Source organism: Lepidochelys olivacea (genome assembly GCF_965140295.1).
Source record: "Lepidochelys olivacea isolate rLepOli2 genome assembly, chromosome: 8".
NCBI classification, from domain to species: domain Eukaryota; kingdom Metazoa; phylum Chordata; order Testudines; family Cheloniidae; genus Lepidochelys; species Lepidochelys olivacea.
In genome coordinates, this window is record NC_140418.1 from 9,387,807 (window position 1) to 9,414,763 (window position 26,957).

The 26,957-nt window shown below is 40.8% G+C and overlaps 2 protein-coding genes across 6 annotated transcripts in view; one reads left to right on the forward strand and one right to left on the reverse strand.

Moving 5' to 3' along the window:
- PHYKPL (5-phosphohydroxy-L-lysine phospho-lyase) lies at window positions 1-26,613 on the forward strand. 4 transcript variants are annotated; one of them, XR_014712836.1, is made up of 13 exons: window positions 1-239; window positions 5,630-5,748; window positions 7,339-7,498; window positions 12,442-12,516; window positions 13,101-13,407; window positions 13,712-13,794; window positions 14,153-14,378; window positions 14,649-14,803; window positions 15,399-15,488; window positions 16,288-16,418; window positions 16,945-17,018; window positions 23,504-23,606; window positions 25,980-26,107. XR_014712836.1 is itself a non-coding variant. In XM_084638000.1 (13 exons), the coding sequence occupies exons 1-12, from the start codon at window positions 181-183 to the stop codon at window positions 16,989-16,991; spliced, it is 1,350 nt and encodes a 449-aa protein (XP_084494126.1). In that variant the 5' UTR covers window positions 7-180; the 3' UTR covers window positions 16,992-17,018; window positions 25,980-26,116. The 4 variants fall into 4 exon arrangements, 3 of the variants coding, with proteins under 3 accessions (XP_084494125.1, XP_084494124.1, XP_084494126.1); XM_084638000.1 differs by lacking the exon at window positions 23,504-23,606 and having other exon boundaries at window positions 7-239; window positions 13,101-13,188; window positions 13,291-13,407; window positions 25,980-26,116; XM_084637999.1 differs by lacking the exons at window positions 23,504-23,606; window positions 25,980-26,107 and adding an exon at window positions 26,483-26,613.
- Window positions 23,992-26,957, reverse strand: part of HNRNPAB (heterogeneous nuclear ribonucleoprotein A/B) — a 6,474-nt gene continuing 3,508 nt past the window's right edge. The window contains exons 3-8 of one of the 2 annotated variants that reach the window (XM_084638001.1): window positions 26,759-26,927; window positions 26,508-26,666; window positions 25,943-26,074; window positions 24,978-25,083; window positions 24,731-24,883; window positions 23,992-24,653 (exon numbers count right to left, since the gene is read on the reverse strand). In XM_084638001.1, coding sequence (XP_084494127.1) covers window positions 24,583-24,653; window positions 24,731-24,883; window positions 24,978-25,083; window positions 25,943-26,074; window positions 26,508-26,666; window positions 26,759-26,927 — 790 coding nt within the window. In that variant the 3' untranslated portion in view covers window positions 23,992-24,582. The remainder of the gene's footprint in view (window positions 24,654-24,730; window positions 24,884-24,977; window positions 25,084-25,942; window positions 26,075-26,507; window positions 26,667-26,758; window positions 26,928-26,957) is intronic. The other variant, XM_084638002.1, reaches the window with a different exon arrangement.

Consider the following 26,957-nt stretch of genomic DNA (forward strand, 5'->3'; position numbering starts at 1 on the left):
CCCGAACGAGGCCGGGCCCGGGCCTGCTACGCTGGCAGTTTCCCTCAGGAGCGCGGCGCTGGCCTCGCGGGGGCGGGGCTGGCAGGTTGGAGCCGAGCCCGCCCGCCCGCCCGGAGAGAAGGCCGCTCGGCGGGGTGGGGCTACCGTGCCGGCCACCGCTCTCCGCCCGCGAGAAGAGCCATGCAGGCCCAGCCGTGTTCCCGGCGGGAGACGCTGGCTCTGCGGAGGCAGCTCATCGGGTAGGTGCGGCGAGAGTAGGGGCCGCCCGCGGCAGCGCCGCGGGGCGGGCTCAGGTGCGGCGCGGGGCCCCGGGCTGCGGCCAGGCGCGGCGCTGCTGGAGCATCAACGGGTCGCCTCTTTCATTCGGGTCCGGCTCGGGCCTTTAAGGCGCCGGGTTCTCATCTGCGCCCGCGGGCTGCGAGCCTAAGGAACCCACCGAGGTGCCCGTGGCCCTCCCCGAACAGCGTCCGCGGGTCGAGGGCAGGCAGCCCCTTTCCTGGCGCAACTCTCTCAATGTTTGCATTGCTTTGAAACGGAACTTGCCGAGGCTAACTCCGCTGCGCCGCCTGGTAGCTGGAGAATGTAAGCAGAGCTCTTGGGGGATCTTGTCTTTTAACGTCTACGGCTGCGGTGCTTTCTACAGAATAGAAATAATAACCCGCAGCCCAAATCTTCTTTGTTTTGTCTCCCAAAAGATTTAGGTTTTTTTCCCCTAATTCATTGATCTGAGGATTTGGGGGTTTTCAGAATTCCCTCCTCCTTTGGATTTCTGCATTAACCCAGGTTACAGCTGAAAATAATTTTGAATCCGCTTCTTTAAAGTACTGTAGTTTAATCACTTCTACTGTCTTGATAATGCTCTCCGGCTATGTCCACACTCAGGGTGGGGTGTGGAGTACAGCCATTACATGTGTAACTACACGCTGCAGTGAAAGGCAGACTGCATCATAGAATATCCTAGAATATCAGGGTTGGAAGGGACCCCAGAAGGTCATCTAGTCCAACCTCCTGGATCCACACTTGTCACTGGTGTGTAGCTACAGCGCTGCAAGGAGAGGCTCCAGCAGAGGGGAAAGGATCTGGCAGCAGGGAAGCAGTGAAGACACTACATTGCTAAAATAGCAGTTTAAACAAGAGCAGCACTTCTTGGGTATATAAAGGGGTGTGTAGAGTATATGACCTGTGGGTTCAGGTCCATGGGGCACTCTACTCACCAAAGCCTGGTAGTGCTGGAACCGGGGTTGCTCCTGCACCCCCTGGCTTGAAATAGCATTAACAAACACCAAATACATGGTTTCCATCATCAGCATCCCCCACTGTAAATTGTTCCAGAACCCCTGCCTAAGCCGTGTCTCACAGTCTATACTGCTGCTCATACCTGGGCTAGCTGAGTGTGCTGTGTCTGTAGTCTACACACTTCCATAAGTGAAGAGGTAGCCTCAGTTACACCGCTGTAAATCCAGAATGGTTATTTTGGATTAACGCTGGGATAATTTAGGAGTAATGCCAGCGCTGTTAATGTGCTTTATGTGGATTTATGCTGGTGGAGTTGAGATGATGATCAGGCTCTTAGTATTTTGTAAGGAGTGAAAACAGATACATCCATATTTTCAAAATATAAATATATTTCATTGTTTGCTTAGTTCATATTTTCAGTATATTTAAAAAAACACGTATGGTGTTCAGAACGGAGAGAGATAAATAGTGGTGTCCCCCAGGGGTCTGTATTGGGACCAGTCCTATTCAATATAGTCATAAATGATCTGGGAAAAGGAGTAAACAGTGAAGTGGGAAAATAGGCAGATGATACAAAATTGCTCAAGAGAGTTAAGTCCCAGGCAGACTGCGAAAAGGTACAAAAGGATCTCTTGAAACTGGGTGACTAGGCAACAAAATGGCAGATGAAATTCAATGTTAATAAATGCAAAGTAATGCACATTGGAAAACATAATCCCAACTATACATAAAAAATGATGGGGTCTAAATTGGCTGTTACCACTCAAGAAAGAGATCTTGGAGTCATTGTGGATAGTTCTCTTTAAAAAAAAAACAAACAAAAAAAAACCCACTCACTGTGCAGCAGCAGTCAAAATGAACAGAATGTTGGGACTCCATTAAGAAAGGGATAGATAATAAGACAGAAAATATTATATTGCCTCTATATAAATCCATGTTATGCCCACATCTTGAATACTGCGTGCAGATGTGGTCGCCCCATCTCAAAAAGATATGTTGGAATTGGAAAAGGTTTAGAAAAGGGCAACAAAAATTATTTGGGGTTTGGAACGGCTGCCATATGAGGAGAGATTAATAAGACTGGGTCTTTTCAGCTTGGAAAAGAGACGACTAAGGGGGGATATGATAGAGGTCTATAAAATGGTGACTGGTGTGGCGAAAGTAAATAAGGAAGTGTTATTTACTCCTTCTTATAACACAAGAACTAGGGGTCACCAAATGAAATTAATAGGCAGCAGGTTTAAAACAAACAAAAGGAAGTATTTTTTCACACAACGCGCAGTCAACCTAAGAATATGGAGTGTAACGTCACAGTTGTGAAGGCCAAGACTATAACAGGGTTCAAAAAGATCTAGATAAATGCATAGAGGATAGGTCCATCAATGGCGTCCCTAGTGCCCTAATGCCAGAAGCTGGGAATGGGCGATGGGATGGATCACTTGATGATGATTACTTGTTCTGTTCATTCCCTCTGGGGCACCTGGCATTGGCCACTGTTGGAAGGCAGGATACTGGGCTAGACTTTGGTCTGACCCAGTATGGCTGTTCTTATGTTGTTAGGCTACGTTTGTTTATATTGCAAAATGTCTCATTTATATTTAATTTCACATATTCCGCTTCATTTTATAATACTACAGCTCAAAACCTGAAGTGTTGCTGAGACATTATACCAAACAGAAGTACCTTTATTGTACTAGATTTCCTCAGCAGAGTTCAGTAATTGGCAACAGAAGAAAATGAACTATTGGAAATTTCTTTGCACTTCAACAAGACCACAAAAGCTCCTTTAACTGTAGAATGCAACAAAGACAATAGCAAGCAATCTGTTTATGTGACTGTTGACCTTTGAAATTAAGACTAAGGACAGACTTCTCTCAACTGGCTTTTCTTTATATGTAAAGGTTTTATGACAAGAAGGATATGGGTTGAAAGTGAGCTCTGGTGTTAAAAGAAATGTGTTATGGATTCAGTCATACACACAACATGAGGAACAACTTTTCAAAATGTAATCTTCCCCCTAATTGATGTGTCCACAGTCATCGACATTGGAAGCCAGATTTCTTAATAAGTGCTAAAGGAACACTATAAACTTAAAAATCAGAAAGAAAAGGAGTACTTGTGGCACCTTAGAGACTAACCAATTTATTTGAGCAAAAATATTTATGCACAAATAAATTGGTTAGTCTCCAAGGTCCCACAAGTACTCCTGTTCTTTTTGCGAATACAGACTAACACGGCTGCTACTCTGAAACCTTAAAAATCAGAGTATGTTTTACCTACTGTTCTTATATTATTGTTACAAGTAAGATTGCTGTCACTGAGTTAGTTATTTTTCTGAGTTATTTTTCATTTTATTTGTGTATTTGACAGCATTTTGTGTGTATGGTCAGTCAGTGTCCCCTGTGATTTGTGTGGGTCTTTCAGACAGCAATAGAATCAAGAAAAATAGATTTGTGACAATAGAAATATATGGTTCTAAATCCACACAAACTGGCACAGGTACTATAACTAAGGCTATGTTTATGTCACAGAGGTCATAAAGTCACAGAATCCGTGACTTCCAGAGACATCCGTGACATTCTCTGCTTCAGCCCCAGGGGCTGCAAGACTCTGGAGCTGACAGCCAGTGGGGCCCTGGCAGAGTTCCCACAGACAGACTCCTGAGGGGGCCCTCGTCAGGGTTCCAGTGGTGGGCGACAGCCTCACGTGGGCAGAGGGGGATGCCTCTGGCAAGAAGCTGAGGTATCCCAAAGAGAAAATGGGAAATATAGTCACCCTGCAGCTCCCAGCTGCCATTAGCAGAGGGGGAATCCCAGAGCTACCAGCCACCACGGTGGTGGGAGAAACTATGGAGCTGCAGCAGCAAAAGTCACAGATAAGTCACGGCTTCCATGAATTTTTGTTTATTGCCTATGACCTGTCCATGACTTTTATTAAAAATAACCATGACAAAATCTTAGCCTTCCTATAACATATTCTCCTTCACTAATTTCAAGTTGATGGTGTTCCTTTAATAACTACTTGAAACTACATATTTTCATCAGGTGGGAATTCTCTCTCCTGGTCCCTTGGGCAGGCACTTAGGAGCTTTACTTGTTTGGGCACCTCATTATAAAAGAACACTGATCAGTTAGGCCAGAGGTGGGCAAACTACGGCCCGCGGGACCGTCCTGCCCGGGCCTTGAGCTCCCAGCTCGGGAGGCTGTCCCTTCTCCCCTGCAGCCTCAGCTCGCCGTGCCACCAGCGCTCTGGGCGGTGGGACTGGCTCCAGCCGGGTGCTGCAGCTGCCAGTCCTGCTGCACAGAGCAGCATGGTAAGGGGGCAGGGGGTCCTGGGGGGCAGTCAGGGGACAGGAAGCAGGGGGCGGTTGGATGGAACGGAGGTTCTGGGGTAGGGGGGGCAGTCAGGGGATGGGGAACAGGTGAGGGGTTGGATAGGCATGGGAGTCCAGGGGGCCTGTCAGGGGGTGGGGGTGTGGATAGGGGACAGGGAGCAGGGGGGTTGGATAGGGGGTGGGGTCCCAGGGGGTTCCCAGGAGGGGTCAGTCAGGGGACAAAGGGGGGGGTTGGATGGGTCAGAGGTTCTGAGGGGGGCGGTCAGGGGGTGGGAAGTAATAGGGGGCGGGGGCCAGGTTGTTTGGGGAGGCACAGCCTTCCCTACCCAGCCCTCCATACAGTTTCAGAACCCCGATGTGGCCCTCAGGCCAAAAAGTTTGCCCCCCTCCCAAGTTAGGCCCCAATCTTGCAAAGAAAACCATGTGGGCAGACTGCAGCAACCATGCAGAGACTTACAGAAGTCACCAAGGTTGCATGTGGGCACAGGTCCATCCATGTGGTTCTATTTGTAGGATCAGAACCATATAGAGAATACAAGGAAGGTGAAAAAAATTATGAAAAGTTGAGAAGATCGGATTTGGGAGGAGAGCTTAACAGAATTTAGTGTATGTGCCTCTTGAAGGAGACAAAGGGAGTGGAGACATAAAGCTCTCTGAAATTTTAATGTAATAACAACATAAAGAGGGGACCACAGCAGTTCAGATCAGACGAGACACTAGATATAAGTCCCTATATTTAAACACTGGAGTTTGGTGGTCAGACATTCTCAGTGAAGGTCTCTTCATTTTGAAGTTGGTTTTCCCTGCTGGTCCACCAAAGTTGGCTGACTGTTAAAGAGCATGGTACAATGCCTGTCTCTCTTCTCCAACCTTTGCTTGAGGGGACTGAAGTAGAGTGCAGGCAGTTCATGTTTAGTTTATTTTGAGAAAATATTGCTTCCTTTTTGCCTTTGGTTAAAATTACAAAAAGATTGGCAATAGTTAATTCTATGTGACTTTTAGATGTTTTATCAGGATCTTATAGTTCAAGAAGTTTTGTGGTTTTGATGTTTGGTACAGCTCTTCCTGCAAGCTCTTTTTTCCTGAAGATCCAGTGAAGATTGTTAGGGCAAAAGGCCAGTATATATATGATGAACATGGAAGAGAATACCTTGACTGTATCAACAATGTGTCTCATGGTAAGTTTAAAATAACATTATTCATTACCAGGTTGTTCTAAACGAAAGCAACAGTATTCTGGGAGAATTCAACCAGACAGAATAAAAACAATGAAGAAGGCACTACTATGTTGCATTGCAGAAGCCCAATTTTTATGTCATTTGGTTGGAAAACATCTCTTGGGTCTGTAATTTGGGCAATACTATTGACACACCTTGATTTCTGGGTGTGTATACATGAAATTTTCCCCATTTGCTGTCTGCTCAATCTTTGTAAAAATGCAGTAAACTAAAATTCACAAGACTCCTGCTTATGCAGCCAAAAGTAGATCGACTGTTTAGCTGAAAGCAATGAGTGACTTTATAGGGTCTGTTCCATTTGTGTACGTTTTACCGTAAGGTGGGTTTTTTTGTGTATATCCTCCTCTAAGACTGTTTCTTTGCTTACTCCTTGACCGCTGCTTCAGTGGAAAATCCAGATGTTTCCTCTTGCATGTATTTGGAATCTATCGAAGTGGACAAAGGCTTGTAGTCCTATGCAGAACTATGCATTTGAAGGATTTAGAGGACAGAGTGCACACACAGTTCAGTGGATTAAAAATTGGATACTACCCCAGATTTAGCAAGCTGATTCACAGGATCCAGGAAATCTGGTTAAGAATATGAACTAAAGCAATTTTTTAACAAATACAACCAGAACTTGTGAACCAGATGATGCACCCTAAAGTAGACTCTCCAAGCATACCAGCACTGTGTCTTTGCCCACTGACCATACTTTTGATACACTACTGCTGCAATACAGGGAACAATGTCAGCTTCTGCACCCTAAGAAATATGTGAGCATGTCAGTGGATATCAGTGGTTCCCAAACTTTAACAGCCCATGAATCCCTTTCACTAAATTGTGAAATCTCATGAACCTCCATCCTAAAAATGAATATTTCCAGGGATTTAAGTTTAAATTTCCTCCACACTCCATGGGGCTCCTGCTGCTGAACCCCATTGATCACCCTGGTCAACTGAGCTCAGGCTGCAGGTCCCACTGACGGTTGGGGCTCAGGCTGCGAGCCCCAACTGCCCATCCCCGCTCTCCCTGGGGCTTGGGCTGCCAGCCCCACATGGAGCACTGGGGTTCGGGCTGCCAGCTCCCCCCATTGACGGGGGCAGGGCTCGAGCTGCCAGCCCCAACTGCCTGGTCTCACTCTTCCTGGGGCTCGGGCTGCCAGCCCCGCGTGGAGTGCTGGGGTTCGGGCAGTCGGCTCCGCCGCTGATGGGGGCAGGGCTCGGGCTGCCAGCCCCAGCTGCCCTGCCCTGCCCCGCCCCACTCTCCCTGGGGCTCGGGCTGCCAGCCCCAGCTGCCCTGCCCTGCTCTGCTCTCCCTGGGGCTCGGGCTGTCTGCCCTGCACCCGGGTCCCACCTGCTGCCTCCAATGCCCGGGGTCCTCCGGCCGCTATTAGTGAAATTTTTCTGGCAAACCCCCTGTAATGTTCTGTGAACCCCAGTTTGGAAACCACTGGTGTATATTTATCTATTTGTCAACAATAGATGTCATAGGGAAAGAACTTGTGAGAGAATGGAGAGAACATTAAAACTCCCCCTTTTTTTTTTTCAGTTGGGCATTGCCATCCTGATGTAGTAAAAGCAGCACATGAACAGAATCAGTTGCTAAATACAAATTCTCGCTATCTCCATGATAATTTGGTGGATTATGCAAAGAGACTTTCTAAAACACTGCCTGAGAAGCTGTGCACATTCTATTTTTTGAATTCAGGGTAAGTATGAGGTATTACTAGTGATAAACTCTTAGCTATAGCTGAGGTACAGGTATAGTGACTATACACTTCATTATAAGTAGTTAGCTGCAGGATCTCGTAAGTATGGGTGTAGATCATGCATTGTCTGGTTTTTCAGATAATTTCAGACTTTTTGAGAAAGCTGCTGGAGTTCATCCTTTTTAAACTTTTGCTGCTCTAAAGGTTTAAATTACCAAATTATTAGGAAAACACAGACACAATGGTTTTGAAAAGCTTTTAAAAAGCAGCTTATAGAAGAAAAGGGATAGCTCAGTGGTTTGAGCACTGACCTGCTAAACCCAGGGTTGTGAGTTCAATCCTTGAGGGGGCCATTTGGGATCTGGGGCAAAAATTGGGGATTGGTCCTGCTTTGAGCAGGGGGTTGGACTAGATGACCTCCTGAGGTCCCTTCCAACCCTGATATTCTATGATTCTATGAAAACATGAACAGTTCATATTATTTAGATGTGTTCTCACTCTGTCATACTAAGGGTTTTTTCCTTTTCTTGATCTGTCTGTGGTTGCTCTGGCTTATGTGGACTTGCCAATATTGTTTTAAATTATTTTTGAGGTATGGGGATATTCAAGTACTGGATGCTGACATTTGAAATTTTATTATTACATTTAATTATGCATTTAAATGTTTCTATTAATGTTCCCCATGCACCAAACAGAAGTGTATACTATATAATCTCAATATTGCTTTACAGAACAAGACTAAATTCCATAATGTGCGTGTCAACTAACACATACAATTCCAGCTGACTACTTTTGCCAAGAAAATCTACTATACATTAGGATATGAACTAAAATACACTTTGGATACAAAAAACTAATTAAGAGTATTCTGGTTTTGAAGAGCATTTTATTCTATGTCAAAGGCTCTGCTCTATCAGTTAATAATTTTTTTCAAAAAATTGTCAGTCTTTAAAGGCAGTACTATCTATACTGCAATAAAAGCAGTCAGCGTAAATTTAATTTTCATAGTAGTAGCCTCTATAGCTTCTTGTCTAAACTGATTTATCACAGAATCCTAGAAAGGAAGGGCTGGAAAGGACCTTGAGAGGTCATCAAATTCAGCCCCAGCACTGAGTCAAAATCTAGTAAATCTAGACCATCCCTGACAAGTGTTTGTCCAACCTGTTCTTAAAAATGTACGGTGATGGGGATTCCACAGCATCTCTAGAAGCATATTCCTGAGCTTAAGTATCCTGGTAGTTACGAAGTTTTTCCTAATATCTAACCAAAATCTTCCTTGCTGCATCTTAAGCCCATTACTACTTTAAGTGGATACAGAGAACAATTGATCCCTGTCCTCTTTATAATAGCCCTTCACATATTTGACAATCTTCCCTCTCAGTCTTCTTTTCTCAAGACAAAAAGGCCCGTTTTTTTAACCTTTCCTCATAGGTAAGGTTTTCTAAATCTTTTTATAATGTTTGCTGCTCTCCTTGGAACTCTCTCCAGTTTGTCCACTTCTTTAAAGTATGGCCCTTGTAACTGAACACAGTAATCCAGCTGAGGCCTCAGTGCTGAGTAAAGTGGGACAACTACCTCCCAGTTTTACATATGACAATCCCATTAATACACCCCAGCATACACCTTTTTTTACAACTGTATCATATTGTTGACTCATAATCAATTTGTGATCCACTATAACCCCCAGATCCTTTTCCACACTACTACCACCTAGCTAGTTATTCCCCATTTTGTAGCTATGCATTTGATTTTTTTCCTTCCTAAGTGAAGTACTTTGCAATTGCCTTTATTGAATTTCATTTTGTTGAATTCAGACACATTGTTTAAATTGTCAAGGTCACTTTGAATTTTAATCCTGTCCTCAAAAGTACTTGCAACTCCCTTCCAGATTGATGTCATCTCAGATTTTTATAAGCATTCTCTCCAACTCCATTATTCAAGTCATTAATGAAAATATTGAATAGTATCAGACCCAGCACTGATCTTTGCGGCACCCACTAGCTACATCCTCCCAGTTTGATAATGAACCATTGATAACTACTCTTTGAGTATGGTCTTTCAACCAGTTGTGCACCTACCTTATATTAATTTCATATAGACTACATTTCCCTAGTTTGGCTTATGAGAGTGACATGTGAGACAGTATCAAAAGCATTACTAAAATCAAGCTAGATCACTTTTACTGCTCCCCTCATTCACTAGGCCAGTAACCCTGTCAAAGGAGGAAATTAGGTTGGTTTAACACGATTTATTCTTGACAAATCCATGCTGGTTATTCCTTATTATCCTCTAGATGCATACAAATTTATTCTAGTATGTTTCCATGTGTTGAAGTTAAGCTAACCAGACTATAATGCCCTGGGTCCTCTTTGTTCCCCTTTTTAAAGATGGCTACTACATTTGCCCTTCTCCAGTCCTCTGGGACTCCCCCTGTCCTCCAGGAGTTCTGAAAGATAATTGGTGAGGGTTCCAAGATTGCTTCTAGGATTGTTATTTTTATCAGGCCCTGCCAACCTGACTGTATCTAATTTATCTAAATATTCTTTCTTTACCTATTTGGTTTGCACTCCTTCTCCCTGGTTGTTGATATTAATTGTGGGGAGTATCTGATCACATCTTTCTTTTTTTAGTGAAGACTGAAGCCAAATAGGTATTAAACACCTCCACCTTCTTGATATCATCAGTTATTAGCTCTCCTTCCCTGCTAATTAGAGGATTTACACTTTACTTCATCTTTCTCTTGCTCCTAATACATTTAAAGAACTTCTTCTTACTTCCTTTTATGTCTCCTGTTAGGTGTAACTCATTTTGTGCCCTAGCCTTTCTGATTCTGTCCCCATGTGCTTGTGCTGTTCTTTTGTCTTGTTCCTTAGCAATTGTCCATGTTTCCACTTTTTGTAGGATTCCTTATTGATTTTTCAGATAATTGAAGAGTTCTTGATGCAGCCATACTGGGATAGTTTGCAGTTCTGCCTTTAATATTGTCTCCTTGAGAAACTGCCAGATCTCCTAAACCCCTTTTTCCCTTGATTTTCTTCTTATGGGACTTTACCTACCAGTTCTCTGAGTCTGTTAAAGCCTGCTTTTTGGAAGTCCATTGTTCTTATTCTGCTGCTTCTCTTTCTCTCTCTCTCTCCTTTGATTTCATGATTCTAAGAAAAGGATCATTACATGATCACTTTCACCCTAATTACTGTTGGTCAGAATGAAGTCTAAGTTGGCCATCGCCCTGGTTACTTCTACTTTCTGAAACAAAAAATTGTCTCCAAATACATTACAAGAACTTTCTGGAAATTTTATCTTTTGTTATATTCTGTTTCCAGCAGCTATCTGGGTAGTTCAAGTCCCCCATGACTACCAGGTCTTGGATATTTCTGTTGTTTGTTCTAAAAATGCATCATCTACCTCCTCTTCCTGATATAGTATACCATGACATCATCCCTCTTCCCACTCCCGCCTCCCCCCCATATCCGAGACCTTCAACTGGTTTGTCTCTCACCACCTTCTGAAGCTTAGAACAAGTGTATATATTCTTGTGATATAATGCAACACCTCCTCCCTTTTCATCCTGCTTCTCCTTCCTAAACAAGCTATACCCCTATATTCCAGTCATAACACTTATACCGCCAAATCTCCCTGATGCCAATTAAGTCCTATTTTAGCTTATGTACTAATACTTCCAGTTCTTCCCATTTATTCTCATATGCCTTGCATTTGTGTATAGGCATCAAAGCTGTTAAGCAGATTCTCCCACTGATTTCCCTCTTGTTGCTCCTATGACATTCTAATTTTCCATGTCTACTCCAACACCTAGCCCTCTGTTCAAGTTGCATTTTTTATGCTAACTTTTGTCACCTACTCTCTTTGAACCTAGTTTAAAGCTCTCCTCACTAGGTTGGTAAGTTACTGCATGCAGATGCTCTTCCCTTTCTTGGTCAGGTGGACCCCCATCTTTTACCAGCAGATCTTCTTCCTGGAAGAGCATCCCATGGTCAAAGAAGCATTCTAGCTAATGTTATCCTTAGTTAGCCTCTCTGTGGATTCCTACCCTAAAATATAGTTCTTTTCAGGTAGTCAGATTTCTGTATAAGGGTATTCGTTTCTGTTTTCAGATATAATAATTTTTCTTTCAAACTAACCAGGGCTATGATTGTTTTGGCCTGCTTCTGTGGTAATTTATATTATGTACTTATCCACTGTTGTAAAATGTTTTCAGATCTTCTGTTGAAAGGTGCTATAACTAGGCTTGGCAGAATTCAATTTTTATTTTCTTTTAATCCATTTAAATTTTCAGTTACGTGAAACGGGGGGAGAAGACAATTATTTAATGGCAAACATTAAGAAAAACATTAAAGCGGAAATTGTCAATATCACATCAGAATATACAAAGTAAATATCCCTGACTCAAACTCTACGTTCTCAAGCAGCATTTTTCTTATTTTGATTATCGTAGATGGAAATATTTTCCATTTGGTTGTGTGTACAATGAACATTTACAAATAAACACTCTAATCCAGGGGTTCTCAAACTGGGGGTCGGGACCCCTCAGGGGGTCGCGAGGTCATTACATGGGGGGTTGCAAGCTGTCAACCTCCACCCCAAACCCCACTTGCCTCCAGCATTTATAATGGTATTAAATATATTAAAAAGTGTGTTTAATTTATTGGGGGGGTCACATTCAGACGCTTGTGATGTGAAAGGGGTTACCAGTAAAAAAGTTTGAGACCCATTGCTCTAATCCTTTCAAGCCTGTATCTAGGAAGTGCACTGTAGTATCATAATCCTAGTCATATCCAGCCCCGTGGGCCTCAGTTTTGCATCTGTGATTATTTGCATGTGCAACTGATGTAATTTGTGGATGCAAAATAGCACAGCATGGAGGGCCAAGGTTTCATATCGTGTCTGTGTGTGCAGTGAAATAGCTTTTGAATTGTCAATTGCAGATCAGAAGCCAATGATCTTGCCTTGAGATTGGCACGACAATATACAAAACACGAGGATATTATTGTTCTGGACCAGTAAGTATATCAAATAATGTTTAATATCTACTGTATTTTATTTTTGATTAATAACTTTAATTTCAATTTCTAAAGAAAAGGCACAATTTTATTCAACTACCCCATCTGCAAATTTCTTTGACATAATTTTGCCCTGTAGAGGTGTCAATGGTACTAGTGACTATAACAAAAAATAGTCCGTTACTACACAGTAGCTAGCAAAGCAGACATAAGAAACAGCAAAGATTCTGCATCTGGAGTTTTGGGGCTTAATTCCGATTTGATTCCTGATCATGGCCAACAGATAATATACTTCTCCTGATACAGAGCTGTGATGGTAGAAACAAGCCATTGAAAAGCCAAAGTGGGGGACTGATGTCAATTTCTTCTACCAAGTAAACAGGGTGGAAAGTAGGAGCCAAAATCCCAAATACAGTCGACCTGGTTGATAAATTCCTGTTCAAAGCTATTTTGGGCCATGTGACCAGATCTTGGTCTGCTGGATTGTCTGACAGCAAAGGGTGCAAAACCAGATTAATTCTAGAGAACTGTGATATTATGGAACTTACTGTTTAGCTCTGCTGCTACATTGTTTTTGTTTTAAGTGCTTACCATGGACATCTGACATCCTTGATTGACATAAGTCCATATAAATTCAGAAATCTAGAAGGACAAAAGGAATGGGTCCATGTGGTATGTACATATTGCAGCCTATATACCTCGACTATTTCAGTTAATTTATTATCCACCACATCTGTGGCATTACTAATCATAAGGCATTGTTCCCTTGTTCAGGCTCCTCTCCCAGACACATACCGCGGAATATACAGAGAAGACCATAAAGATTCAGTCCTAGCCTACGCCAATGAAGTGAAAAAAATAATTGAGCAAGCACAAAAAAGGGGCAGAAAGGTGAAAAGATCTTTCCTAATCTATTTGCTGACTCTTTAGCAGTGGGAATTAGTAGTAGAGTTTATCAGCAGCAATAGACATTTCAGGACCATCCATGTCAGGGAATTAAGAAGCATGTAGATGGCATAAATGACCATTATATTTTCATATTACGTCCATCAGATATAATTTCTGAAGATTTGACTATATATAGCAAAGTAATAGTTTAAAAACTATTCATCTAGCTAGGTAGAGTCTGCAACTTGCCTATGTTACCTCAGTAACCTTTATTATTTAGTTCAAATATTGCATGTTACTCTTCCAGATTGCTGCATTTTTCATTGAATCTTTGCCAAGTGTGGGTGGTCAGATCATTCCACCAGAAGGTTATTTCCAGATGATAGCAGAGTAAGTAGATGCTTTCAGAACCCTTTATGCATGTTTTGTGTTCCTGTTTATCTAAACTGAGATGAAACCACTGTCTTTATCACAACATGCAAATAGCTTAGATTAATATGCTTTTTGACATAAAAAGAATAAAATGCTTTAGTCCTATTGAATTGTAAGCTCTTCAGGGCAGCAACATTATTATTATTATTATGTAATGAAGAACAAGCATACTGGATTTTTATTTACCTGGTTTAGATATTTTCTGTTAAACTGTGCTGTATAATTCAAGTATCAGCTGAAGTATCACAGTTTTGCAACAAATTTTAGAGATGGTAGTTGAGTGCCAAAAGTCTAATATGTCCCTATTATGTTACAGACACGTACACAAGGCAGGAGGAGTTTTTGTTGCTGATGAAATTCAGGTTGGCTTTGGCAGGGTTGGCAAATGTTTTTGGGCATTTCAGCTTCAGGGAGAGGATTTCGTACCGGATATTGTCACTATGGGCAAACCAATGGGAAATGGGCACCCCATCGCCTGTGTAGCAACAACAAAAGAAATTGCAGAAGCATTTGCAGACACTGGCGTGGAGTATTTTAATACAGTAAGTAAAGAGAGTTAACCAAATCATTGTTTTCTGGTTACATGACCAACTAAATGTGAAAGAGGACATCACTGTTTAAGTGTCACAGTACTGTAGGATACAGGTAACATGTTAACTGAAAGCAACATTGAGCAATTATAGTCCACAAACAATGGAGGAAGGTTTTCGGCTGTAATGTTGAAATATTTATTGATACATAAAGACTGTCCTTTAATTTTTTTTCTTTCTCCCTAAGTGCCTGACACTTTTTTTTTTTTCCTTTGAGCTTAGTTTGGAGGAAATCCTGTTTCATGTGCAATAGGTTTAGCTGTTTTAGATGTGATTGAGAAGGAACATCTTCAGGCCCATGCCACACAAGTAGGCAACTTCTTGATGGAATTACTGAATCAACAGAAGGTCAAGCATCCTATCATTGGTGATGTCAGGTATCAACAACCAATTCACATTTTCAGATAGTTTGATGGAGCAAATCACAGGTGGTGGCAAGGTTTTAAATCTTGTGTTAACAGGCAATGTTTAGCATCAACTAACATTCTAATGTGGAACTACAGTGGGCCTGTGTTCTTCACTAATTCAGCATCACAAATGTTTTTTGGGTCTCTCTCCCCATCCCCATCCAAGCTATTACAAAGATTGACTGACTTGAATTGGCCTAGAAACTGACACCCTTATGATGCACTGCCAGATCCAGATTAAAACACAGAAATGGAAACGTACATTGATTCTGCCATCACTAAATTCACACACACAACATAAACTCAATCAGGGAATTAGCGTGACCAGGAGGAAAAAATTAAAATCTTGTCTTGCTGTATTAATTACATTGACAGCACCTCTTCTGTGTTAAGACAACAAGTAGTACCCTTTAACAAACTAATCACATTAGTAATAGAATTAGTGAAATATGAAAATAAGTACAACAGTATATGCTCATAGGACAGTAGCTGCTCCACTTCTTTGTAAATTATTCCTAATTCCTTCTTGCTGATTTTAGACTGAATACCCGTTTTTCTTTTAAAGGGGTGTTGGATTATTTATTGGAGTGGATTTGATAAAAGACCAAGAGAAAAGGATCCCAGCTACTGAAGAAGCTGAGTATTTAATAACAAGGTATTTTTTTTAAAAAGTACATACATCCATGTGATTTCACTATATTGTAGCACTTAATGAAACTTAATGTTGTGAGAGACAAGTACTAATCGTTCAACATTTATACAGCATATATATGTGCATAGCCACTGCGGACTAAAATATTATATTGACACCAAGATGATAAATGGGTTTTAACCCTGAGCTTGTCAGTCTCCACATACAGCTCAAAGTGATGTCTAATCCTTAAAGACTCACGTCATTGGGAAGTTTGTGTGAAGTTCATAGGTAAAATAAGACTTATGTAGTAACCAAACTTTTACAACCACTTCTTCAAAAAGTACTGAGGCTCCAGTAATGCCTGGTTTGTTTGGGTTTTGGTTTTTTGTTGTTTTTTTTAAATCTTGGCTTTAGTGTATGCCAGTGGGCTGGTGTTTCTTTAAACTATAAAAAGAAGCACAAAGGATTTCAACAGTTTCAAATTACACTTGGCTGACACTTGGTATATAAAATGTCAGTCAAAACATCAAAGCATGTAATTTAGATTGTATCTTGCATGCAGTCCTTAATGTGAATTTCTGTTAAAACAAAATAATCCCCTCTCATCTCAGCTTCTTACATGTCGTGAATATTAGATGATCTACAACTTGACACAATTTGTGGTGATTGGACCACAAAACTTAGAGGACAGAGAATTTTCTGAAGTCTCCATCATGCCGACACTGCTGTAATTAATATTTTAAAAATAAAAAAAAATTACATTTTAGGTCAAATTATTAGAAGTATTTAGATTTTTAGACCAATCTTCTTCCATCTCTAGATTAAAGAGAGACTATATTCTGTTGAGTACAGATGGTCCAGGAAGAAATGTGCTTAAATTCAAGCCTCCACTGTGCTTTACTATGGACAATGCCAAATTAGTTGTGGACAAAATGGATGAAATATTAACAGGTAAGACTGTCAGATTAATTTGCAGCAGTTTTGGTTAGCAAAGTGAGCAAGAACCTTGGCTATGTCACTACTAAAGTGCGACCAAAGGGAAGCAATTTAGGGCAGCTTTTTCAAGATGGTTTCTAACTTGACGAATTTGAGGCAGTTGGGCCTAATACTCAAAACTCCTCTGCACCTGTGAAAGCTAGGCCTTTGTTACCTATATTAAAGCACCCAAAATTAAAGGCCATTTTAGAAAATTTTGGCCTTAACCTGTCCAGTGAATCTATTTAAGAGGTGAACACAATTGTACTTAATGGGGGATAACTGTACTAGTCTCTCTTAGCACAGAGAGAGGCCTAGTAAAGGTGGTCACTTGCATAGGTTCATTATATTTATCTACTGACCAGGCACATGTTGAGAATTAGTTCAATATTTATATAATACTTTGTATCTCTAAACTATTAACTTTTTTTACATTTGCACAGTTAGCTCAGTAGGGTCATTAATGTCTTGTCTGAACATTATGAATTTGCTTGCATTTCAGACATGGAAAGAGAAAAGACATGTGAGCCTGTAGGAAAACACCATTAACTTTAGGCCTCAGCTCTATCTGGCCAGGTAAGCATTTTATCTTGTGCAGTTTGTTTAATTAGAATGCTCAGATCACTAAACTAGTAATGACAGTGCATTTGGTGTAACCAATCAAATGCTAACCAATCAAATGTTTCTGTAGTATTTTTGCAAAATAGATGACCCCTTCTGCTATTCTAATCACTATTTTGATTTATGTAGGATCACTTTGGCTTCTCAGTCCCCCCAACCATCTATTCTCCCTCAAGTCAAATGCCTGTTTTTTGGTATAATTAAATCTTTATCCTTAAAGCACTTCAAAATTTGACTACTCCAATAGCAGCTGGATCCTTTAGAACCTGCTGCTATTAAAAGAATATCACCTACTGTGCTGTCTGTTTATGGTGATGGAGAGGGTAGTTAGTTTTCAGTGTGTTTCATTGTGTTGGTTGCTGCTTATGTGACTGTTCTACTTGAACCCTTGAGTAAGACAAGCACAACTAGGTCCATGCTGGAATCTACTCTATTCTCCTTGAGTAATCAAAGAAGAAAAAACAAATACTCTTTCTCCTTCCTATAAGGCACAGTATGTGACAGAGCCCTACCCTATTTAAGTTGATGCCATTTGGAATTTTGCCAGTAAAGGGAGTGGCAATAAGACCAGAAGCAAAAACACAATGTGGTGAACTAAGGAGAAACCTTAAAATCCTTGTGCATTGCACCGGAAGTTAACTTTAGTTCAAGCAAATGCTGTATTATCAGCTACAAAAGGTCATGCCAACGTTATCTGTTTTATTCAAGCATGAAAAAGTTGCTTCTGAATTAGCATATAAGCAGCATACCTTAACTAGTATTTAGTCTAGGTTTGTGAAATTAAACAGCAGGCAGAGGAATCTTAGGGCCTAATTTGTCATTAAGATTAGAGACACTGACTGCTGTAGGGGCTGGATGTCAGCTTTCAGGTGTATGCAATATAACTGATCACACACCTTTATGAAGGTAGTTCTCCTTTTTAGTTGCTTATTTCCTACATCATACAAGAAACAGTTGCTACAGTACATGGCAATATGTCTGCAACTTTGCTTTAAATACAATTTAGGAGGAGAGGTATTGATGTAGTTTATTTCCTCCACATAAAGAAAATATTAAACCTGATACATGCTTTACAATGTCTTATCTTTCATCTATAGTTCCAGACAGTAATTTGACAAAATGTACTATAAAGGATCATTAAATCGATCATGTTTCCCCATAACTAGTGCATATTTAAGCTAAACAATTACGTTTGAAGCTGCAATGTTTAGTAACGCTTCTTTAGCAGTGAAAAGTTTTAGAGAAAATACATAGGCATTATGACATAAAATTGTTTGCTTCAGCTGTAGCAAAGGTGGTGTGGGATTCTTTTAATTAGCAGCCAGTTTCAGAAAACAATGACTACCCAGGAGTTATTTTCCTATTCTAGCTCTTATGTACCACACTTTGCAGCATTTCATTTTTCTGGGTTGAGGTATCCCAGTGACTATAACCATCTCGGCTAGGCCAAACATTCTACCATCCCATAGTACCCAACTAGAGAGCATGCAGACCCCAGTAATCATATGTATCGGTCCTTATTTTGCCATACTTCAGGGTCTCACCGGCTATACCACCTGATTTTGTGCCAATATAAGGTTTAAACAGCTAGACTGGTTTTCAGCCATAGTTTTCAAACAGATGGCTCTCAGCACTTAAGTTCCCTGTGAATTGCCTTCCGAGGACATGTTTAGTGAGGAAAGAGGAGGTCCAATCTAAACTGCCCACAGATGGCAGAGTACGTATGGGCAATGAAGATACCTTTGTACATGCATGCTCTCACGGGGTAGCTTGAGGTACTCTTCAACAGCAATGGAACACATTTCAACTACAACAAAAAAAGAATGGTAAACTCTGCTTTGGAGTATAAGCACCCTCAGTTTTTGCTTTAGGCTCTAATCACTGCACCCAGGATCCAACTCCACAAGTCTCAGTGTGACAGCCTGCTCCTTAACTCACAAGCTGCTCTACATGCACTTGCTGGCTAATGTACACTTCATGAGGGATAATGGTGTGAGTCTTCTCTGCTGAACTGTTTCTAGAACTAGTTAAAATATCTGCTTATTTCTCACTCCCCAAACCCCCATGGTTATGTAATTATTTAAGTTCTCAGAGTTCAGCTTGATTATTTTTTAGCTGTGTTTTTACTGATTTTAAAAAAAAAAATCATGGCATGTAGGATTACTTGTGTTCCACTTTACTTTGCATGCTCCCCTACCTTGAGGTAAACGAAAAGGTAGTGATCAGGGAGGGAAGAACAGCAACAAACTACAGCATTTAGCTCACATGATCTACCTGGGGCACTTCTATAGCAACTTCAAAAGAGTCAGATTCACAGGGTGTTTCCTAATGGCAGTGGGATACTACAACAGTAAGATACAGGAAGTTATATACAGTCTGGAGGTTTAAGTACTTTCCGAGAATAAGGTCAGAGGGAGGGGTAAATTTTGTATCTGGTTATTTACTTTCTGCTAGCCTCTACTTATCAAATGGTGGGAGATGCAGCTCTTTCCCTCCTGATTGCAGATTCCAGAGGGAGTTCAAAGCTGTAATACACCTGTGCTAGCTATGCCTCCTTTTCCAGCCTGCTGCCAGATAGTTCATTCCACATGTGTGTAAAAACTTGTAGAATAGTATTAGTAAGTTAAGTGTGCTCCCAACAGTAGGCCAGGGTCTACATCCAGAACTACTGAAATTAAATACTGTTCCCTGGCTAGGAACCCATCCAGGGAGAGCAGAAAGATTTAGTCAGGTAAGAGGTTTCTAGTGCTGCAGTTTAGTATCTCTCACACTTCCATTGCTTATGAGAAGCAGTGAGGAGTTAACTGAAATAGGGAGGGATGTGAGAGAAGTTAACTGCACAAAATGGCAGTGCTACTATACTAGACCATGGAAGCTGCTGCAGAGAACAAAAAACCCACTTTTTACAGAGTCTAATAAAGATGTTAAATAGATGATCATGTTGCTGCCTTGCATATCTCTATCATGAAAGCACAAGCTCTTTCCACCACAGAGTCACCATAGATCTTGTGGAGTGAGCCTTGATGCTATCAGGAACAGAAGCACTGACACCTTAGCACCTCATTTGAAAGCAAGTAATAAGCCTGTTTTTCTTGTCAGTTCAGTGCACCGGATATAATCTTTAGTGCTCTTTAAACATCTGAAGTATGTTACAGTTTTCTGTTTGGTGCTGTGCCTTTGGACAGAATGAAGGGAGTATAATTTCCTTGTGAGGTAGGGAATGCTGATTCTGGGATTGTTAGCAGCATGTTATTATGTTACAATAGAGTTCTACTATTGTATAGAAGTGACACTTCAGAAACTCACCTAGCAGATATAGTAACTAGAAGACACTTTTCATGGATAGGCAGAATGGATATACAGGTCAGTGGCTCAATAGGTTGTGTGGCATGGGCTTTTAATGCCCTTGGTAGGCTTCCATAAAGATTGGCTGAACCACTTGGACTGCTCTGCGAAGTCTGAATACCTGACAGTTCTGTGTCAAGGAACCAGAGGATCCTGAAAATAGGATGTTTCTTATAAGCAGACACATGGCATATTATGGTGCTGGGCAAAAGTCTCTTGCCTACATCTTCCTGAATAAAGTCCAGGATCCTTGATATTTGTTTTACTGTTAACACCATGAGCTAAACCTAGTCCACATGGAGGAGCTGGCCTTTAGTATTGAAGCTCACCTAGTACAGAGGATGATTCCACTCCCAGTGGAGGATAGCTCTAACACAGCTAATACTTCCAATCTCAATAGCCAGGCAATCAGTTGTAGATGATTTAGGTGTGGATAGAGGAATAGGCCATGGTAAAGGATGTCTCATCTCACAAGTAGCTGCAACAGTGGCTCCAAGTTCAGTTCTATCAGCTTGGAAAACCATGGTCTCCTTGGCCAGTGAAGACCTAGCATTATCAGGTTTGTTGCGTCTCTCCTTATCTTCTGTATCTTTTCTGGAATTAGAAAGGGCAGAAATGCATATGCAGGCCTTGGGGCTATCTTTGCAAAAGAGCATCTGTCCCCAGGGATTCATCTGATGGAGTATTTCAAATGTTTGTTCTTTTGATGGGTGAATAGGTTGACTACCAGAAGGCTGAACTTGTGCAAAATCAGCATGGGCTTCCTGATTCAGGCACTGTTCTGAGTCTGCTGAGCCAAGTCTGTCTTATGGTTCAGCTCTCCTTTTACACATATTGCTCCTCTAGCAGGGAGAATCCTCTTTGCCCATTCCTTATGGGTTAATATACACCTGAATGGGAATCTTGTCTGACTGATTCAGAAGCCCTCTATATAGTTCTGGAATCTCCTAACACTAGTTTACACATTTGAGCTCCACAGGTTGATGCTCCTTCCCCAGGGTTCCAGATGCCTGGCACTGTCCTGTGCCCCAGATGTACTTCCCATTTCATCTAGGCACAAGTACCTGTGAGTCTGGAATGCATACAGGGAGACTCTTGTCAATGTTCTGTGGGATAATGCATTAGTTGAGTGTTCAACACAGGGCTCAGAAACAGCACCTGATGCTGCCTGCATTCTTGTGAATGGGTCTATGCTTTTATTAGCAAGTACTAGAGGCAATGTATGTGTCCTTGTCCATGAAATCAGGCAGACCAGCATCTGTGTCAATATTTAGTTATGGTCTATGCTATGCACAAAATTCTGGATCTTGAGGAATTTGTCTAGGCATGGGTAGATCTCTGTAGTTGCTGAAGTGGATGTCATGACCCTTGTACAAAGTCTCATTGTATCCAGTGAGATCTGCCACAAAGGCTTCATAATGAAGTTACTGTGGCTCTTGCAAAGGACAGGATACTCTGGGGGTAGCTACTGCACCTTTGAGTCCCTTTTACTTCCTCTAGCAGGTGGATCTTTAGGAGAGAGAGATTCAGTATGATTACTGCAGCATCAATTTATACCAGCATTCTGTTTGGCTCTTACAACTTATATCTACAGCTGTGCCTGCTTATGCTGTGAGCCTTATCAAGGTATAGCCTGTTTGTCTTTGATCACATCCTTAAAGGGCTGCAGCACTATTGTTGTCTCAGGCAGAGATTTAGAAAGTAGCTCTTTTAAGAGCTGAGTTAGCACCACAACTTTTGTCATAGCTGAAGGGAAGTTAGAGTCTAGAAGTTAAGCACTGAATTGCTGGTTCTGGGTGGTGAAGGCTATCCCCTGCTTATGCAGGGGAAGAGTAGCTTTCTATGCCAACAAAAAAAGCTAAGCTGCTAAAGAACAGGTGGGAGCAAAGGGGTGGTTGACTGCTGCTGCCACCATCAAGGCCAGAGACTAGGTAGCAGTTTGGGGGGTGGGGGGGGTGCACACATTAGCTCTGGCCCTGCTACAGCTTTGAAGTGCCTCTGGAAATTGCTGTATTAAGCATTTAGGGAAATGATGCAGCTGTAAAGCCAGAAAAGGAGATGAAAAGTTTCAGATACTAAAGCTGCTTCCTGTTAAATCATGGTCACAATGCCCTTTAAAGTAACCCATCTCTAAATACATTCTACTGAAAAAAAAACTTCCAAAAAACCTTAATTTGAGCTCTAATTTGTAAATATTTAGATAGTAAGTGCTAGAATTACATCTGCTGCTAGGCCTGACAATTTACCTAATACTTCTACAGTAGATGGCTTCCACCAAAAGCCCACTAGCATTGCTCCCCAGTAACACCATTGCCTTTTTGGTACACTTACTCCAAATAGAGTTAAGGTTGCATTCAATAGTACAGAAGGTAATTAAAGTGGGAAAGGAAATGCTACAGAAGTTGCAACAGAATGAGCCATTAAGAGGAGTCAGTTAATTGTGTGAGGGGGTCATCTTGGAGTCTTGATTTTCACAGTTGCTCTGTTGGTTGAAATTCTAGTTCTCAATTTTTTTAAATTATGTTTAAATAACTGCTTCAAATTTAGGTGTCTCTGCTACACTGAAATATCAAAGCTATGCTAGATTTGTGGCAATGTGACTTTCAAAAGGTTCCTCCAGCTTCCATCAAGAAAGCATAACAGTGGGTGCCATTAAATAGAGTACTCTGACCTGGTATTTGGAGTAGTCAGTAAGCCTAGAATAAGAAAGATTAACTATACTGCAGTGAGTAGAGGTGCAATGTAAGATTTAAAAAAAGAGGAATTTTGATATTAGTGGCCCTGGAGAAAGTGTAGTCTAAACAATTTTGGACTGGCATTTAATATGCCAGTTTTAGCTTTACAGGTTGTTTCCTTTCTGCTTTAATTTATATAAAGCCAGAAAAGTTCAGCTTGTCTTGAATTTCAAATATAAAGTTGTCTCACTTTTCCTGGAAGGCTGGAAAACTGGAAAAGATTGTCACAAGTTCAAGGAAATGAGACCTGCACACAAATGAGCAGGATTTTAGTCACTGTTTAAGACACCTTTTAACAATGCCTGCTAAAAGCAGGTGGAAAGGGATTCTTCCCAACTTAGTCTCCCCTTCACCCCACAGTTCTGATTCTTCAATGAAGCCACCTGCAACAAACATACATTCTCAATTTGCAGCCCACTCAGCAGAGCGCACTGCAGCCTGTGACATCCTCAGGACCATACAGGTAGTATTGGATGCAGCCCACTTAAACAATGGTAAATAGGTTGAGAACCACTGGCTTACAGTTTGGCTTTTCTAGGAACCAGAGGCAAAGTCAACTACTAGTACCCAATTAAGCTTAAAGGAGAGTTAGTTGTCTGGAAGACAAGATATTCAAAAGCCACCACCACTCCTGGATAGCTCAATTTAAGTGAGGGATTGCTACTGAATTTTCTGTTCTGTAATATCACACTTGAGTTGGGAGCTGATGGCTCATTTTCAAGTGTGAGCACACCCCTGACCAACACAGTCCAGTTTTAGAGTCCAGCCTTTAAACTGTGACAAGATTGCTATGAACAACTAATTTTACTTCAGTTCTGGAAGCAGTACACTAGAATGGTACACGACACTAGATTACACCTTTTTTATTTCAAAAGCTAGGATAGCTTCAATATCCATGTCATGGTGAATCAGAACACATGTAAAATACCTTACAATACATTAGATTCCAAAAAGGTACCAAAAAGTACAGTAAAATTAACACTTCCATTACAGGAAATGTATGACACAAAAACAATACAAAATAAAAAGGTGGAAAGTGACACTGGTTCCCTAAGATACATCTCATTCTGTACAACTGGAGTAATGCAGAGTCCATAGTAAACTCCAAGAGGCAGTCCCTAGTTGCAGAGCTGCAGCTTTAAGCAGACCCTCAAAATCAGTTTCAGTTTAACCTATTAATAAAATCATTAATTAATATCTTCAGGAAGGCTGAAGTTTACACACCACACTGTCTAGACAACTAGTTATCTGTAAATATTAAACATGTAAGACATTTCCAGGGAGCTCTTGAGTAAGATGCACATTTAACAGGCCATAGAAATTTATTGTAAAGTTAAATTTGGTACATAATTGTAATATCCATCTACAGCATTGAGTACAAAACCTATGCAGTCATTTTCTAAAAGAGACCATGCCACTGCATACCTGAATAAATTTGATCAATATGGCTTGTAATTATTCTGATGACCACCACGTCTTGGACTTTTCCCATAATTTGCACTGCCTTGACCTATGAACAAGAGATCAAATGCATTAAACTGCTATTACTTGTGTGCGCTTATACCCAATACATTTCTCTTTACTTACTGTAATCATAGCCTGGTCCATATTCATAATACCCACATCCTGAATAATCATAGCCTCCATAGCCACCATAACCTTGCTGATAGCCGTATCCTTGATTCCCATAACCCTGGGTCCAGTAATTGCCATAACCTTGATTCCAAATTTGACTTTGAGCTACAGAAGGGAAAACCATCCACAAAATCCCATTTTAGTACAAGCATCTTAGTTCTGAATGCGTCCATACTTAAGTAGCGTGTGCAACACTTACCACCTCTTCCACCTCTGCCTCTTCCTCCATAGCTGCCTCTTCCTCCACCACTACTGAATTGTTGCTGCTGGTATACTTCCTTCGGCTGTGCTACCTTGATCTCACACTAAAAAAAGCAAGGAGAGCAATGTGCTTAAGTACAACTCTGCCTTTGTAGTGGAAAATATAAAGTAGGTGAGCTGCGATTTTACTGGTCTACTACAGTGGCTCTCAACCTTTCCAGCCTACTGTACCCCTTTCAGGGGTCTGATTTGTCTTGTGTATCTCAAGTTTCACCTCACTAAAAATTACTTGCTTACAAAAAAAATTACAAAAAATTGCTTACTTCCTCATTGAGAGAGCCACCAGTCAAGAGGATCCAAATAAATGCAAATACCAAAAGTTTAAGTTGATACTCTTTTGCAGATTTGAGGTTTTAAATGAACAGTGCTTGTGGATATTCCACTCTTGTTTACTGTTTCAAGGTCACCAGGGAGTGCTATTAAAAGGGCAGTCAAACTAAAGAGGTTTGAAAGAATCATGTTAAATTCGCTACAAGCTATTAAATTAAAGCTTAAATTTTGTCCTCAGTTTTAAATTTGTGCATTTAACAAGCACCTCAGCTAATTTGTGTTGGTCTCACAATGAAGTTATCTACCCTAAAATATTAGGGTTATTTTAAAACTGCAAGGGGACTTTTACAAGTCTAGCAGCTGAACTCCTTTTGAGGTTAACACAGTCCTTTACACAACTTGCTGCAGTATCAGCAGAAAAAAGTTTGAGAAATCCTAGAACGGTAATGCCAGAGCCCTTCAAATAATAGTCCAACTTAACTAACGAAATACAAATTGTCCTTATTGCATGTGTACCTGAAGACCAGAAACAGTCACTAAACTGAATCTCATACTTTCTGAAATAGTGTTGTAAACTAGATACCAACTTCCAAAATTGGGGAAATAATTGCTTCAATTTGAATCATTTCCTACCTTGCTTCCGCTAACATTATGGAATTTTTTTTCCAAGATCTTCTTGACTGGATCTTCTTCCTTGAAAGTGATGAACACAAAGCCTCTCCTTTTGTTGGTCTTTGGATCCATTGGAAGTTCAATTGCTTCAATCTGAAAACATGAAATACTACAACTTCAGGACAATTACTTTTCACTGTATTGTTACCGTTCTGTATTTCATGCTGAACACATTACATACAGATACCATGATTATGCTATTCTGTTGGCTTTAACTTCCTTAAGCCAATTCACACAAGTTTAGAGCTCTAGCCTTGCAAAATAGGATTTAAATATGGTGACAAACAAGTGCACATCTGGCAATTTCTGCATGGAGCTGTAGTGATGGTCATCTTTTTATGTGCATGACTTTTTGAAAGTCAAACCCTTCATTTTAAGTTACTACTATAAAAATGCTTAATGTTTAATAGTTGAAGGCATTTTGGAACAGATGTAAACTTGAAGATCCAGTCTATGTTCAGTTTACAAAATGTAATTACAGCATATTCTGTTCTGTTTCAGCATGTACCAGGATTAAGTTACGTACCTCTCCAAACTCTCCAAAGTATTCCCGGATTTTCTCTTCTGTGGCTTCAGGGTTAAGTCCACCAACAAAAATTTTCTTCACTGGATCTTTCTTCATTGCCATGGCCTTTTTGGGGTCAATAAGTCGCCCATCTAACCTGTGTTCTTTCTGTTCCAATACCTGCAAATAATTTGGTATGGCAAGATTAATTCACGCAAAAGGAGATTTTTCACTAGACTTTAGAAAGCTCAGAGGTATAATCTTAAACTCACCTTGTCAACACTTCCAGCTTCTTTGAACAAAATAAATCCAAAACCTCTTGATCTTCCTGTGTTCGGGTCCATCTTTATTGTACAATCAGCCACTTCACCAAATTTAGTGAAGTAGTCTTTCAAGTCTTTTTTGCTTGTATCCCAGCTGAGGCCACCAACAAACATTTTCCTGAAATTTCATAAGGGTAAAATTACTACA